Raw genomic sequence first — 16971 nt, 5'->3', positions numbered from 1 at the left:
CGCGCGCGTGTGTGTGTGTGTGTGTGTCATATACAATATTTATAATTCTTTCAAACTGCGCGCCGAATTGGTTTTCCGGACTTATAAACGCAATTAAACTATTGGAATAATATCACGAATTAAATTAAATTGACGAGCAATTCTTAAATAATTTTGATGCACAATCAGGCATCATATTAATGCAATTGTTAATGTGCTGAAAAACTGTAAATAAATTTATATTACTAAAAATATTACCTCGGCCGGGAGTCGAACCCGGATCTCTACTATCTCTAGCATTCCGTGCGAGCGTCCTAAGCCTTTAGATCATCAAGGCTAGGACGCTCGTAGTTCAAAATGATTACAAATATGGCATATATATGTATGTACATATATAATATATATATATATGTATAATTCACATTGAATTATTTTATAAGCATCAAAGATCTAGCTTCAACCATTATGGACCTTTAATTCTTATTTCTTATTGGTTTTCTTCTTATAATATTTATTATTTGATATAAACATACAATTATAAACATGAGAAAGTAACAAAAGTAACAAAAAATTTGAGCTAGTAATACTTTTACTTTAACTTCATTACTTCAGACTTTCATTTATATCACAAAATAATACACTTATTTTATAATGTTGCAGTGATAATGGTCATGACAAGTGTACTGATGCATCCAGGAGATTTTTCTCGTGTAACATTCAAGTGAGTACGAAAAATTGTTATAATTAACACGACTCATAACACTGTGGAACAATTTTGAAAAAAATTGTTGCGGAAAAAGCATTGTAAGAAAATTCTGTTAGTACTAGATGAGCAGAGGTGGAATGTTAAAGGGTTTGCCAAGATTAGTTTGATTTTTTTTATTTATGAAGCTTCAAAGTTGAGTATAAAATGAATGAAAAATTGACTTATTCTTGTCTACATTATCGAATTTTTTGAGAAAACTATTACATATCTTGATTACATCATCGAAGAGCGCATTCAGAAATATTATATAAATAATTCTAAAAACCATTAGTTGCTGTATCTTCGATTTTATCGTCTCTGTCACATCGGATACATCAATTAATGATTTTTAGATATTTATATTTCTGAATGTGCGCTTCAGTGATGTAATCAAGATAATAGTTTTCTCAAAAAATTCGATAATGTAGACAAGAATAAGTCAATTTTTCATTCATTTTATACTCAACTTTGAAGCTTCATAAATAAAAGAATCGAACTAATCTTGACAAACTCTTTGACATTTCATCTCCCCTCACCTAGTACCTACTAACAGAATTTTCTTATAGTGCTTAGTCCGCAAAATTTGTATCCACTGTGTAATTATTTTATTCACGATAAACTCATTTGTTGGATGCGAGTGATTGCGTTGTCTTTCGCGACGTGTTAATATTGGCCAGAAATTGTAAAAAGATTCCGTAATGGGAATACTGTGGGCTATGCGAATCGAGTACAATTCAGAACTTGATTAATTGCCTTGTAACAGCGAGTGATTTATGCGATATACTTTAATAGATCAAATAGTCTGACAAGTCTATCAGAGACCTCGGGACAGACGCATGATATGTGTTTCAATTATTACTCTCATCTGCAAACAAAAATCATTGAATTAGAATTTACATTCTGACTCCTTTCTTTCGATTCTTATAATTGTCATTATATTGTCATTACACATAAAATGACGATCTATCCATACGAAAAATTATGATTAATCTGCAATTTATTATGTGTGATCGCTGATCTCAATGAATAATTGATTCTCTCAGTTCTTCTATCACGTTTTTCTCGAAACATAACATCCTGCCTGCTTTCAGCCTTTCAGATATGGCTCAACTAATGACACGCCAATTTTTAATCATATAATTTACGTCATTATTTAATTCGGCCCTCTTAACCAATTGCATTGTCATTAATCTTTACACATATCTACACGCCTACGCACGTGCGCGCACACACCTACACGCACATGCATACTATATTAAAAATATAATATTCAATTTAAGTTTAAATATGAAACAAAAATATAACGTGGTATTCACACATCATTAAATACTGCAAGTTCTAAAACTTATAGTTGCATTTTCTTTTGTGATGTTTTCATTTGTGTGGATCATTATGAAAAATTATGATTAATTAACTGCAATTAAAATCCAACGGCGTTTTGCCTTTTCTTCACGATTCATCAAACACTATTGAATGGGTAGAAAACAAGCAAAAAATAAAATAGAAAATTATTTCAAAATAAAAATTATCTGTAAAAAAATATATGCCGCTGTGTGTGTTACGCAATTATGAGACTGAACTAAGAGAATATTACGTAAGTCTTCTGAAGCTGATACGACAAAAATCTATCACTTTGTATCTTGAATTGACAGATAGTCATTGAGTTTAATGGAACGCAATAAATTCAACGTTACTATTAAAATATTTCGAAATTTATCGCATAATAATATTAGATAACATACTATTCGACAAAAAGTTTCACTTTTCTTTTGTTAAATTGATCTGAGTGTTTCGTATAGTATTTTTTTAATTTTAATTCTGTTTACTAAATTTAATCTATGAGGAGAGCAGGGTTTTTGAATAACATTTAAAAACTTTTTTACTTATCTGTTCGGCTTATTGTTATACGTAAATAAACGATTTAAAGAGAACAGTACTAAATTTAATATGATTTTTTTTACTCATGATAAAAAGACCAAACAAAAATTAATTAATTTAATTTTTAAGGAAAAACATTCCATACGATGAATTGTTGTTAGTAAATTGCATAAATTTTTAAAAAAAGAATATGTCAATTAAAAAAATTAAATCTCGTAGGAGATAAACACTTCATTTATAGAATCAATGTAAAAGAAGCATACAAGAATCAATTAAAATGACCCATTTAGCAAAATCATTATCGATCAGTGTAATTGATAAATATTATTAAAACTTTTATAATAATTAGCCTTTTATTTCAAATTATTTAAAACGATAGTGATATTAACTCCTGAAATAAATAAATTAATCTAGTAAAAAACTTAAAGAAAGTGCGCGATAGATATCAATGTCAATATGTCATGCATCTGGCTTTTAATTAGGAACAACAATTACAAAAATTTAAATAATCGTTCATATACATATTTCGGGTAACTTTTTAGCCATCTTCAATACATACGTTCTGAACTACGTTCAACGAGATACGAAATAGATACATTCGGTGTACACATCTATCTCATATCTCGTTGAACATAGTATGTACTGAAGATGGCCAAAAAGTTAGCCAAAACATGTATATGAGCGATTATTTAAATTTTTGTAATTGTTGTTCCTAATTAAAAGTCAGATGCATATTGACATTAATATTTATCGTGGACTTTCTACAGCGCTAATTCCCAAAGCCGTTAAGTTTTTTACACTAGATTAAAATTATTTTATATATATTATTTTTTTATCATAACATTAATTAACTGTCTAAACTATTTAAAACAACACACAAACAGTACTTCCTTCTCTTTACAGCTCCTTTTTCCTCCTTACTATATTAACTTTTATAATTTTGATGCAAGAAACAAATTGAATAAGGTATTTTTATAAAAAGAAAAACAATAGGTACTAATAGAAATATTAATGTTATGATATATGATAATGTATTAGGATATAAGCACATCATCTAATAACGAAACTGCATCCGAATACATATTGTGTCAGCGTTTTTTCTGTATTGTGTGCGTTTTATGTGTTTTTGTGACGGACTGCAGAAGATTCACGAACGGAAGTCTATTATATGTGGCATTGACTCGCGAAGTATTAACTTTGTTAGAGCTAGATGCTAACTAGAACACAAATAGCGAAGTACATCACTATACAAGCTCTATAATAAAGAGAGCGATGTTATTGACATTTATTTCCTGGAACAACAGTAGTTGTATCTTGTTATAAAAAACTTATAATTATATTTATTATAGATCATAAATTATTAAAAAAATCATTTCTGTATGAAATATTATCTGTATATAAGACGACATATAAAAAGATAAATATACAATTAACAATAAAGTAAATTTGCAATATACAGTGATGATTCGCCATCGTTTTTATAATTTATTTCTCCCTTGTATGTTATCCTTGTCTATTTGTGCTTCCGCTCTATTGTATCAAACGTAATAAATCTTTCTCAAAAAGAATTATACGGGGTAGAGCCGAAAGTCTGGGTACAGTCGAATATTTCATAAACAAAGCATTTTTAAGAAAAATGTTTTCTGCAAAAGTTGTAGGGGACTTCAATAATACATTAAATGACGGGATTTATTTGACTTTGAGTGTGAAGAGGAGACCGGGAACAAAAGTAACATTTTGATTTTGATTTTATAACAGTTAAAATATAATATTTACATTAAAAAAGTATATGTCTTTAGATGTAGAATTTATTTAGCTACAATAATTTTCTTTGGTTTAACTTTTTTATGTAACTAGAAAAGAAGTAATATTTGTTTAAAGACTATGAGTATAAGGAATTTTGTTACAACCGTCTCAACCCCCGGGACGATTGTAACAGTAGAGGGGGATAATTGTACACATTTGCCAGAGATACATAATACAACTATACATATAAGTCATATTTTTTCTTGCAGCTCATGCATAAATGGATAACTATTCCTTTATAACCTCATTAAATGTCTGTTTGTATAAAGACACTTCTTTTGTATAATTGTTTTCTTAATCTGTCTTGTATTTTCTTGTTAGCGGCATTCTACGAAGGAAATTACAAATAACATTGTACAAAACAATACTAAAATAAAATCAAGTAAGTTTGAGGACAATTGTAACGTTACAACTGACCTCAGACATCAATGTTATTATTGTCCCCTAATGGTATTTTATGAGGGATTCATAGCAAATTTTTTAAATAAAAACCTAAATAAAAATTCAAATGTGCAAACCATCAACACAGATAATCATTAAAACATATTAACCCAGATAGCAAACTCTGCAGTCTTCCAGCAGACTGCCAGCAGATTCAAGCATAAAGTGACGACAGTCTGCCATCAACTGCGTCCGCATTAGGCTTGTATACTGTTAACATCGCCTATCGCGCGCAGACATAATTGTGAAGGCAAATTGTTGGCAGAAACTGAGCAGATCCGACATTATCTGATTCTGTTATATTTTTCAGAGATATCGACATTATATCTGATTCTGTATTTATATTATTTAGCAGTCTGTCAACAGTATATTATGTAAATCTAATTCTATAACAGTTCTGTTGCTATCTTGTTGGCATAGTGTGTAGGAGACATTTAAAATATCTGCTTTCTACAGACTTGGTTATCTGGGAAGATAATACGTTGTATGTATTGTCTTTATAAGTACTTGTAATAATAACTTTATAATCTTCGTTATAAAGAAAAAAAAATTTTAGATTTTATGCACGCAATAAAACTTACTTGATGCAAAATAATTTCTGCTCCTGCACTCGTGTACATTTTGCGCGAACCAGCATGTAACGAACGATTCAATGCCGATCTGTCTACAGAATTTTTATCATGCCGCATACATACCTATATTACTCTATTATAGTTTAAGAAATATTAACGATGTTAAAATATTGTACTCTGTTATTTTTGTTCCCGGTTTCCCCTACTTATGGAAAAGCTCTCAAGGTCAACTTTAAAATTTTGAATGAAAACTACTCTTTATTCATTATTCTTGTAACTGACATTCAGTTTTTTTCAAAGTATTACAATAAAACTTTTGATTAAGTTTTGTTCGAGATATGAGTTGACAAAGTTCAGGTACCCCCAGCATTAGCGTTATCCAAATTGTCCGACCGACGCGACGCGACAACTAAAACCTATACTGAATGTTGTTTGAAGTCATAATTATATAATCTTGACAAATATTAATCCGATTGATCGGACACCTTGAATATGAATAATGTTAATACTGGCGGAATCTGAACTTTGTGTGTGTGTGTGTGTGTGTGTGTGTGTGTCAACTCGAAAAAGATTTAATCTAAAGGAGTTTCATTGTAATGCTTTGAAAAGCTCTCGATGTCAGTTACAAAAATATTGAATAAAAAATGGAAGCTTACGTTTAAAATTTTTAAATTGATCTTGAGAGCTCCTCCATACTTATACTCAAGGTCAAATAAGTCTTACTATTTGATGCGTTATTCAGACCCTACAACTTTATATATAAAACGTTTTTCTCAAAAATGTTTTGTTTAAAGAGATATTCAACTGTATCCAAACTTTTGGTCCATCCTGTATATAGTGGTGATGTACGATGCATCAGTTTTCTGAAATAGTGCGAGACTTATCAATAATTATTATATAATTTATTTTGCATGTATTATTTGCTACGTACTTTGAATTCTTAAAAAAACTTTTTTGACAAATCGTTTTACCTTTTACGAGTAATAGCATTAAAAAAAATTTTGTTTAATATAAAATTTTTAAAACATAATTATCTAAAAAGAATTACGGTTCTCATTAATGAACTGAAATTATGTCATGACATGATAATAATAATCCTATAAATTCTATACTGTTGCCTCGCCATATTTTTACTAGTGTTTCATTCCGTTCGCAAGAAATCTCATACCATAAATTTTACGCTGTATCCTCGTGCGTGGTACCGGTCCCATCGGAGTATCTTTTCTTCGTTTTTGCAAAGGTTCCACTCAATTTATCGGTGTTACTTGCCTCATCTGCTCTCCAATGTGAAGCACATCTATTTCTAGCTCATTTTATTTTTACGGGTCGTTCATGAAATAGCACAACATACATACGCATTTATTTCATGGTATTAAACAAAGATAAAATTTTTCAATCTATCAGTCTCATCACTCAAGTTACCAAAAAGAGTTAGTAATTAATTTAGATATAATGTAAAAATTAATCAAAAAAATAATTCGTAAATAGTTTTTAATTAAAATTGATAAAAGTGCGATAAAAAGGTAAAGATATAAAACTGCATATGTTAAATAAATCAAGTTCGACAAATAACTTACTTCTTTTTTAGTCTTACTACCGTGATAATATTAAGCAAATAATGTATCTCATGAGATAAGATACCCAAGAAATCAAATTGATCTAAAAGACAAAAGAAACACCGTTAGCTAAAAAATAGAGATATTACAAAAATCTTTCTACCTTTAAGCGACATTTTTCTTCGGTCCCTTTATACGGTAATGAGACGCTTTCCTCAACACGATACTCAAGCATGTGTATATTTCTTCATATAAAAACTCGACATTCACCACTGTGATGTATATTTTGAATTCGAAATTGACAAAATAAAAATGATAAAGCGGAGTGGAATGCGATGGAAAAGAATTTATATGAATTACTTTTGCAGCAATTTTAAGTTTTCAAGCATTCATTTTACGTCGTTTTACTTTCTTTTTATTACACATTTGCAAACCAATAATTATGTTTGCATTATGGAATTTTTATTTTCATCCACGATAAAAGTTGATCGCAGCAAACGTTATCTCCTGCAAAAATATTATTTTTATTTAGTCCGTTTTTTAAATTACTGCATTGACTGATATTTATTGTAACGCAAAAGTGCCAAAAGAATTTTTCAATATGATCATCACAAAATATTGTAAAATGTTGATAGAAAATATTAACAAATATTATTTATTTCTTTAAATTATCATTTTTTATTACAGAAAGAAAAGTTATGGTTTCTTAGTAATTTGCATTTTCAGTAATTAAATTAGAATCACTTTAATTTTATTTGTCTGCTCGATACTATAGACTATCAAGAAATTTAAATTAAAATTCGATCTGTGCGTCAATAATTTTATCCTGCTTGAATTGAAAAATCTTCAATTATATTTCTTTTTGCAGGAATGTCTTGGCGAACCGAAAGATTTTCGTGCGGAACAGTGTGCGGAGTTTAACAATGTACCCTTCGAAGGAGTTTATTACGAGTAGGTCTCTTTTATTCCGCCCCCCCCCTCTCTCTCTCTCTCTCTCTCTCTCTCTCTCTCCCTATCTGTCTGTCTCACTTTTATTTTTTATATCTAAGTTGGAAACACCGCTTATCCATATTTAGACTATTGCCTATATTTGAACTTTCTCTTCTATTATGGATACTTTTTCTTCTTCATGCATCGAGTAATCGAAAAGGATTTGAAAATTCCTACCAAAAATCTATATTATGATCACACAAATGTTATTATTTATCAACATAAAATAAAATGATAAATCTTTTATTTGCTGTGATTAATCTTTTTCTACGATGCAAAGCATATCGTTTGTTAAACAGAAGAATTAAATAATAGTTCATAAATAGAGATACATCTGATATTCGAAAAATATCTAGTATCCTGTATTATCCGATATTCTTTTTACTATCCGGTCGGATGTCATTAGTATCCGAAAACATATATCCGGTTGAAATTTTATATTGTTTGCATTGTTGATGCAAAATTCTATTCTTTTCAACTGAATCTCTTGAACAGTTTATGGTTTTGCACAAGTATGCCGATAATCGAAATAGATTGTCACCGAAAGATGCTGAAATGTTGTCTATTATGAAAAATTTATTAATATTGAATTTTGATTACTAAACAATATTGAAATTGTATTGCAAACAACCTTGTTCAATTATTATCGCTATTTTCCCCTTACTTTCCCTTTTTTTTTAGAATTTTGGAAAATTTGTAATGGCGGGGGAAGGATATCCGGAAAATATTCGGTACCTGGCCAAATAATTGCCCTACCGGATATCGGATACTCGATATGACATTTTTTTCGGATATCCGATGTCCGGTATCTGATAATTTTATGATCCGATGCATCCCTAGTTCATCTTCATAGTATCCGATAATAAAATGGGCGCGATATAATTATCAATTTTTATTTACATATTATCATTTGTTTTCTATAGTTGGATTCCGTACATCGGAAGTCCGAATAAATGCGAACTAAATTGCATGCCACGAGGCGAGCGATTTTTCTACAGACATAAAGTCGCTGTGATCGACGGCACTCCTTGTGAATCCGAAAAGAACGATGTTTGCGTCGAAGGCAAATGCATGGTGAGTTACGTTTAATCATTAATTATTATTATAAATTTAATAATTGCGTAAAACACAATTAGATATGTAATTTTATTTTATTATCGAATAATATAGGCTTATGTTTTTTTTTTAAATAATAGACTTGTGATTAAGCTGTTATAAATTGTTTTAAATAGCATGTCGGGTGCGATATGATGCTGGGCAGTGATGCCAAAGAAGATGCGTGTAGAGAATGTGGTGGCGATGGCTCAGATTGCAATACCGTTACCGGCTTATTTGACACAGACGACCTTCAAGTGGGTAAGTTATTTTCGTTGATTAATATTTACTATTAATATTAGTAACACATATTCCATAATAAATTTCTAACAAGCAATTAAAATTATTTCTGTATAATTAATATTGCATAATTTAATTAATTTTCTTTTACTTTATAAACCTATTTGCAATTCTATTATTTAATCTATTTCTCTGCACTAGTAATAGAGAAATATTACATTTCCAGGATATATCGATATTTTACTTATTCCCGAAGGTGCGACAAATATCGTTATTAAAGAAAATTATCCATCCAACAATTATTTAGGTGAGTTTAAATGAAATGAAAACTTGTATAAATATCAAACGGTAAAATAGCGCGACACATATACATATATTTAATATTAATAATTTAATATCAATGAATATAATATCAATAAGTTGTTTAATAATATAATTGCTCATTCCAAGTATTCTTGAAACTTGTTAATTAGCCATACGCAACACAACCGGACATTACTACTTAAATGGCAATTGGAGGATAGATTTTCCACGCAGTTTGCACTTTTCTGGTACGATCTTTCATTATGCTAGAGATCCTCAAGGATTTGCAGCACCCGATACCATCACGGCTCTAGGACCTACAAATGAACCGATTTACGTTGTGGTCGGTATATGTACATCGGTATCGATTTTCTTTTGCTAGTGAAATGTTCAGAACGAGAAATGTATTAATGAGAAATTATTTTCCTTTCGCAGTTGCTGTATCAAGATCGTAACGTGGGAGTGCATTACGAGTACAGCATACCCAAGAAGTTTTCGGCGCGTACCGACCCGGATAGTTACACTTGGGTAACCGATGAATTTTCAAGTTGCAGTGTTAGTTGCGGTGGAGGTATTATAAGATTATAATTTTAATATGCACGTGATTAAAAGTGTAGGTTCTGAAATCATTACTTTCCTTATTATTAAAAAACGATGCTTTCATACAATACGCACAATTATTTGGAAGAGTTGTTGATCTATGTTGATAATACCAAAAAGTTGTTTCGATTGATCTTTAGCAAATTATTTTTATAATATCAAAATATTAATAAATTTGTCGAAACATAGCAACTAATTGTAAATACGACTGCAATAAAAACAAGTGGTGTTCAAAATTTTAAAGCAAATCCGTTATAATTAAAGCAACAGTTGCATTTCAATTCAAGAGCAAATCTGTTTCGTTTATTTTTCAAGGCTACCAATCGAGACGGGTGGCTTGTGTACGAAGGCGTGACAATCAGCCAATGGATGAGAGTTTATGCGATCCGCAGTTGGAACCGACTGACACTCAAAGTTGTAGCGAAGAACCATGTCCGCCTATTTGGGTAGAAGGCTCATGGTCAACTTGCACCAAACATTGCGGCGAAGGGGGCGAGCAGACTAGAGAGATCAAATGCGAACAAATCATCTCAGGTGGAATAGCTTCCGTGGTGGATGATTCTCAATGTTTGAAAAAAGTGGGACCAAAAGGGCTTACTAAGCGAGAATGCAACGAAAACGTAGATTGTCCACAGTGGCACGAAGGGCCCTGGAAGCCTGTAAGTTACATTATCACGTATTAAATTACGATGAATTATACGATTCGACGAAAGAAATAAATTTTCTTCCAGTGCGATCATATATGCGGACCTGGTAAGCAAACGAGAACAGTTACGTGTTACAAGAAGATCGATGGCAAGATCCAAGTGTTGGAAAATGGTGCATGTGAAGCGGAAATGCCTGAAAATGAAAAAGCTTGCGAGCTAAGACCTTGCGCCGGTCTCGATTGGGTTACCTCGGAATGGAGCGGAGTAAGTTCTTTGAATCTGCGAATAACTTTTCATTAAATGAAAAAATTACCGAAGTTACTTCTTTACGCTTCTTAGAGTTTTGAACAAACTGATACAATTGAAAATCTTGTCTTGATAGTGCGAGGAGAAATGTGATCTCATCAAAGAAACCAGAACGGCCCATTGCGCTACTCAAGATGGCACAGTTTATCCAGATAATTTGTGTGATGCAGACAAGAAGCCAGAATTGGAAAGAGACTGTGATAAAGCTAAGAATTGCGATTTTCAGTGGTTCACCTCGCAATGGAGCGAAGTAAGTAAATAAATATTTTCTTGTGCGTGTCTATTTACCTTAAAATAAAAATTTACTTTAAGATACAAATATATATACAAATAAATTGACTAAGCGCATTAGTAATATCCTCTGAATTAAACATTCTTATATTCCTTTTAATTAATCATTACAAAACGGGAATGCCACTAGTGGCATTATATTATAGTGGCACTGTGAAATAGTGCCATATTTTGAGGCAAGAAATAATATAATGAAGTAATAAATTATAAATTTTACTAAAGGAAAAAAAGCTATGAAATTTTTAAAACAGATTCCCATTTTTTAAAGGTTAAATATATAATAATAAAATTGATTTTCTTGGTGTTTTTCATCTTTATTACACATTTCCATAGTGCTCGGCAAAATGTGGATACGGCGTTCAAATGCGCAAAGTGTTCTGTGGCACTTTTAGCAACGATATTGTGAAGAAAGTTTCGAACGAGAATTGCGACCCCCAAAAAAAATTTGAAAATATTAAAAATTGCAGCGCTGAAGAACCATGTAAAGGCGAATGGTTCGCAGGGCCTTGGAGCAAGGTTTGCTTTAATTTTTAATTGTTTCCGCGATAACATAACATTCTTATTTTCACGGTTAATTGATACTGCTTTGTTTAAGGTATTTCTCCGAGAAATTGAGTTTCTACAGATTTTTTTGAAATTTGGATATTATGTTTAAAATAATTTTATCTATATATATGATTAAAATTTCAAAGAGCCTAGCGTTGCCGAAATGGAGATATTCACCTTTTCAAAGTTTCAGCTTTTAACGCGTAAACTCTTATACCAAGCCTTGTCGAAGTAACGTTTTAATACTTTGCGGCGAAAATCTACAGATTATTTTAAAAATAAATATCTAATGTAGAAATATATTATAGGGACCTTATAAAAAAAAAATAGGGAGAGGCCTAGCGGTGTCGCGTTTCTGAATTAGAGTAGTTTAAATTTGTAATTAATGTAATTTGATGAAATTCTCCTTCTCGCACGCCGAGCGGGATATTGTGGCTGTGTTGCCACATTTCAACTGTCTTCAGTGCGGACTAGTGTTCGTGCATATAGATACATTTATGCGTGTGTGTGCGCGTGTCAACTTTCTAGCGCGATTGTAGCCGGAGAAATACCTCAAATTTACTACTACAGTTTTGTAAAGCTTGATTATAATTCAGATTTATTAATTTTTTTCGAAATGCAATCAACGATGTTATTATCAATCACGTCATAATGTGTTGCAGTGTTCAAAGCCATGTGATGGTGGTGACATGACTCGTAAAGTAATTTGTATGAAGGACAACAAAACCGTACCTGTGAATCAGTGTAATGCCGACAGCATCATATTTTCTACCGAAAAATGCAATGATCAACCTTGTGAAGAAGGTAAAAATTAAATTTAAGCTTAAACTTTACATTTTTTAAATAAAATAGTTTAATATTTAACATAGATAAAATTAATAATTTTTACACAAAAAGAAAATATTTTTTTAAATAACAATATAGTTTAAAAAGATTTATATCAATAACTTTAGAAAGTAAATTTGTTTAATTAACTTATTGATTAAATTTTTAAAATTTATTTATTTCATAGTATACAATATATGTATACGTCATTAAATGATAACGCCTTGTTGACAAATCTATTAAACTATCTTATTTAGAAAATAAATTCTATCATCGATTGTCTGTTTACTTTGAAAATCTCTTAAATGTTGTTGTCATTTTCATCTTTAGAAATCGTAAAATGTATTAACATTTGCTTTATTATAACGCAGGATACGCGATTTATTATGACGTAAACCTTTTCATTATAGACTACGAGCATAAAATATAGAATATGCCTAGAACAGCAGGCGTGAAAATAATGAGGTTCGTGGTATTAAATTTAAATGTCTTAGTACTTATTCTAAAGGGCAACACACACGAGAGAACCACCTACCGTGAATAAAATATCACTTATTCTCTGTAGCAAAGAAAATTAAATTTTCAATGTTCTTTCGAAACTAGTTAATGATAAATAGAATGCACGCATAGAATCATCCAAAGTTTTCATACGCTCATACTTTTAAAAGGCCCGTGTTAAGAATTTAAATTGTTAAGGATTTCTATAAATTTGTTATTTTGGTGAACGCAGGCATGACACCAATCGACGAGGAGCCAGATGAGAAAACGATAGACTCGAAGGAGGAAGAGTGTGAGGAGGAAGAGGAAGAAGAATATGCTGTTGAATTTAGTCTTCCTGCGGGGGTAAGTAAAACTGGGTCGTACTTAATCAAATATTAAGTACGACTGAGTTACTTCGTAACTTCATTTCTTATTATTTTACCGTTTCAAAGAGTCGTCAGATTCGCAAATCAAATATATCTTTCCTTACGCGCGGAACAATCTTGTAACGCGGGACTCTCTTTCGATTTTACATCTCGCCGAGAATCGGATAGTTGTAACATTTAAGCGCCTTTTCTCGTTTCAGAAAGTGAAAATAGGCAAATTAATAGAGCAAACAGAAGCAACAACTCCGAATTTATTGTTTACCGGAAGTGACACTTACGACACTATGTTTAGTGATTCTACGAGAGGCGATATATCACTTTCCGAATTGGGTAGCGGCGAAGGTAGTGGTGACGATAATTTTACCATATTTGATACTAGCTTGTTCACCGGCAGCACTATCACCGACATTGGTTCTACCGTTGTCGAAGAGAGCGAAAGTTCAATTAGTGGAATTACGACGGAAGGCAAAACCGGCACAATCGAATTCGGAACAGACGTAAATGAACCATCGGATATCACCGAAGGAACTGACGTAACGCTCGAAGGATCCGGTACCAGCTTTGAAGGATCCGGTGCATCCACAGACGAATTTGCTAAAGAAACTCAAGTAACTCAAGTCTCAGTATCAGAATTCGATAGTACGTTTCTCATATTATAGATATTATATTATAGATAGTACATATATTTCAAATATTAATATATTAATTTATTATAGTCTTTGAGATACCGATTATCCAAATTGATATATGTAAATCATATCGTTAAATCATAATGTTGAGTATATCGTTTATAAAACCATTATTGTCTTATGTTTGTTAATTTATGTTGAATCAGGGACAATAGAACAATCAACAGATTATTCCGTTACCATCACCAGCGAATTGGCTAGCAATGTAGATATCGAATCAACCGTTAGTAAAAATTCAGAGACAACAATCGAATCCAGTGGTACGACAACTGGTTCAAATGACATAACAAGCAATACAAACGAATCAGCTGATACCGATATCGCTATCACTTCAACAGAAACCACTGGATCCACTAAAACAGATACAACAGATACAGCGACAGATGAAACGACCGATTCGACAGAGAGTAAAACAACAGCAACTACTGAATCTACAGATATGACCGAGTCTACGCAATCTCCGCCAAGTACATTTTCAGAATTATCTTCATCAGAAACGGAGATTACAATAACAGAGAAAATAGAAACGACTGCAAGCGAGATTACCACATCCGGTAAGTATATATTAAATAGTAAAATTGTTTTATAACCAGAATTTAATATCATATACAGATCGATATAATTAAAATATTGTATTTTATTGTTTTGTGAATTTGTTATTTAAATTTAAATAATGTACATGCACAATCTTTCAAATGTATTTTACGAAATTTTTAATATCTTTGTATATAAAAATGCCGAAGAGGGAACGCTTATACTTTTTTTTACATAAGTGAAAAATTAAATTAATTCCACTATTCAGCAAGTCAAAATAAGTACAAATTATAAATTAATTGTATCTTGCAGAAACAGCGATGGCATCAACAATGATTTCTCAGCAAACAACAGAATTGAAAGTACAAGGAGAGTATGATTTCGGTTCGGAGGAACAGAGTACTGATGCTGTAACTACGATATCAAGTCAAACAGACGAGAGTTACACTACAGTGGTTAACAGTACAGAAAACACTATTGTTTCTGAGATGAGTCCATCGTATGAGACTGAAACAACGAGTAGCGAAATAACCAAATCGGGAGAGACAACTGAGTCCAGCATTAGCACGGAATCAGCTGAGATAACAGAACTCGGACTAACGACTGAATCTATAAGCGATGTTACGACCTCGAGCGCAATTGTCGAATCGGGCGCAACAGAATCTAGTGAGGCTACCATCACGGTTTCTACGGAAACGGAAGTTACGGAGACTACCGAGTCAACTATGACAATTAAATTAAGCGAGACAACTGAATCGTTAATTACAACGTCGTCTTTTGAAGAGACAACTGTATCTGGTGAAATCATTGTGACGGAAATTACGTCCTCCACAATCAGTGAAGAAATCGATCTTACCGAAAAGACTCATAGTAAGTAATCTCGAATAGTATAAAACAAATGTTTCTTTTTTTATATTAATATCAACATAATTTTAGTCACAGAGGTATGGACAACCAGCTTCCCAGATACAACGACGCACAAACGGCAATGCAAACCAAAGAAAAGCTGCAAGAAAACACCGTTCGGATGTTGCTACGACAATATCACCGCTGCTCAGGGACCATTTGATCATGGTTGTCCGATGCCGCAAACATGCAACGAGACACGATATGGTTGCTGTTCCGATGGCGTGTCACCAGCCATTGGTCCCAAGAACAAGGGTTGTCCAGACTCTCGTTGTAACGAATCACTTTTTGGTTGTTGTCCCGATGGTGTTACTACAGCGCAAGGCAATGATTATGAAGGATGCACGAAACCATGTAAAGAAACAGAGTTAGTTTTTTTTTTTATTCTTATTAAGTAAATTTTTCAAATGTATATCATCTTAGTTTTATAATTTAATCACTTGTCCGTTTAAACGCGTAGATTTGGATGCTGTCCAGATAACGAGACTGCAGCTAGTGGAAAGGATTATTTGGGATGTTGTAATGTAACCGAATTTGGTTGTTGTCCAGATGATATTAAAGCCGCTTCTGGTCCCAACAGCGAAGGTATATATTTTGTCTTTGCGTCATTGTGAATTATATCCCATATCTTATATGTAAGAATATATTACAATATTTGTATGCCTTATATTTAGATATTTCTGAAATTAGATCAAGTTATACACTGCTGAAAAAAGTCATGTCATAACATTACATAATGAAATCATGTAATTAAAACATGTAAATCACGTAACGGATTGTTCGTGCGCTTAGTCCGCGACCTATACGATAGGTGTCTGTTGGTTACGTTTACACCGTGCGCTTAGTACGCGACCTATACGATACGTGTCTTTGTTTAATGTACAGGATAAACAAGGACTTCTATTGTATAGGCCGCAGCCTAAATGCACGGTGTAAACGTAGTCATTGTTTAATCTACAAGATAAACAAGGACATCTATTGTATAGGCCGCAGCCTAAATGCACGGTGTAAACGTAGCCTATACCTCGAGCGACCGGAGCGTTTCTATCGGCGCGCTTTCATTGGTACAATTGCAAACATTAATATCTCGATTATTATTACGAATATCGCTAAACGGTAAAGGACTTTTATGTTTATTTCGATCCCATCTACCTTC

At 32.1% G+C, this 16971-nt stretch overlaps 1 protein-coding gene across 4 annotated transcripts in view; it reads left to right on the top strand.

Moving 5' to 3' along the window:
* The window catches only part of Ppn (proteoglycan-like sulfated glycoprotein papilin), a 79022-nt gene that overhangs the window by 49885 nt on the left and 12166 nt on the right, over positions 1 to 16971 (top strand). For all 4 annotated transcript variants that reach the window (XM_018462828.1, XM_018462827.1, XM_018462829.1 and 1 more), the window contains exons 4-21: positions 640 to 700; positions 7846 to 7928; positions 8891 to 9041; positions 9200 to 9323; positions 9529 to 9609; positions 9776 to 9948; positions 10041 to 10176; positions 10521 to 10864; positions 10937 to 11116; positions 11235 to 11408; positions 11783 to 11965; positions 12658 to 12799; positions 13551 to 13663; positions 13887 to 14325; positions 14522 to 14929; positions 15222 to 15779; positions 15846 to 16182; positions 16276 to 16400. In XM_018462828.1, coding sequence (XP_018318330.1) covers positions 640 to 700; positions 7846 to 7928; positions 8891 to 9041; positions 9200 to 9323; positions 9529 to 9609; positions 9776 to 9948; positions 10041 to 10176; positions 10521 to 10864; positions 10937 to 11116; positions 11235 to 11408; positions 11783 to 11965; positions 12658 to 12799; positions 13551 to 13663; positions 13887 to 14325; positions 14522 to 14929; positions 15222 to 15779; positions 15846 to 16182; positions 16276 to 16400 — 3812 coding nt within the window. The remainder of the gene's footprint in view (positions 1 to 639; positions 701 to 7845; positions 7929 to 8890; positions 9042 to 9199; positions 9324 to 9528; positions 9610 to 9775; positions 9949 to 10040; positions 10177 to 10520; positions 10865 to 10936; positions 11117 to 11234; positions 11409 to 11782; positions 11966 to 12657; positions 12800 to 13550; positions 13664 to 13886; positions 14326 to 14521; positions 14930 to 15221; positions 15780 to 15845; positions 16183 to 16275; positions 16401 to 16971) is intronic.

This window comes from Mycetomoellerius zeteki, unplaced genomic scaffold, assembly GCF_001594055.1.
Source record: "Mycetomoellerius zeteki isolate Tzet28-1 unplaced genomic scaffold, Tzet1.0 scaffold146, whole genome shotgun sequence".
NCBI lineage: Eukaryota > Metazoa > Arthropoda > Insecta > Hymenoptera > Formicidae > Mycetomoellerius > Mycetomoellerius zeteki.
The sequence above is the reverse complement of the archived record's forward strand: the minus strand, read 5'-3'. Positions and strand labels throughout refer to the sequence as shown.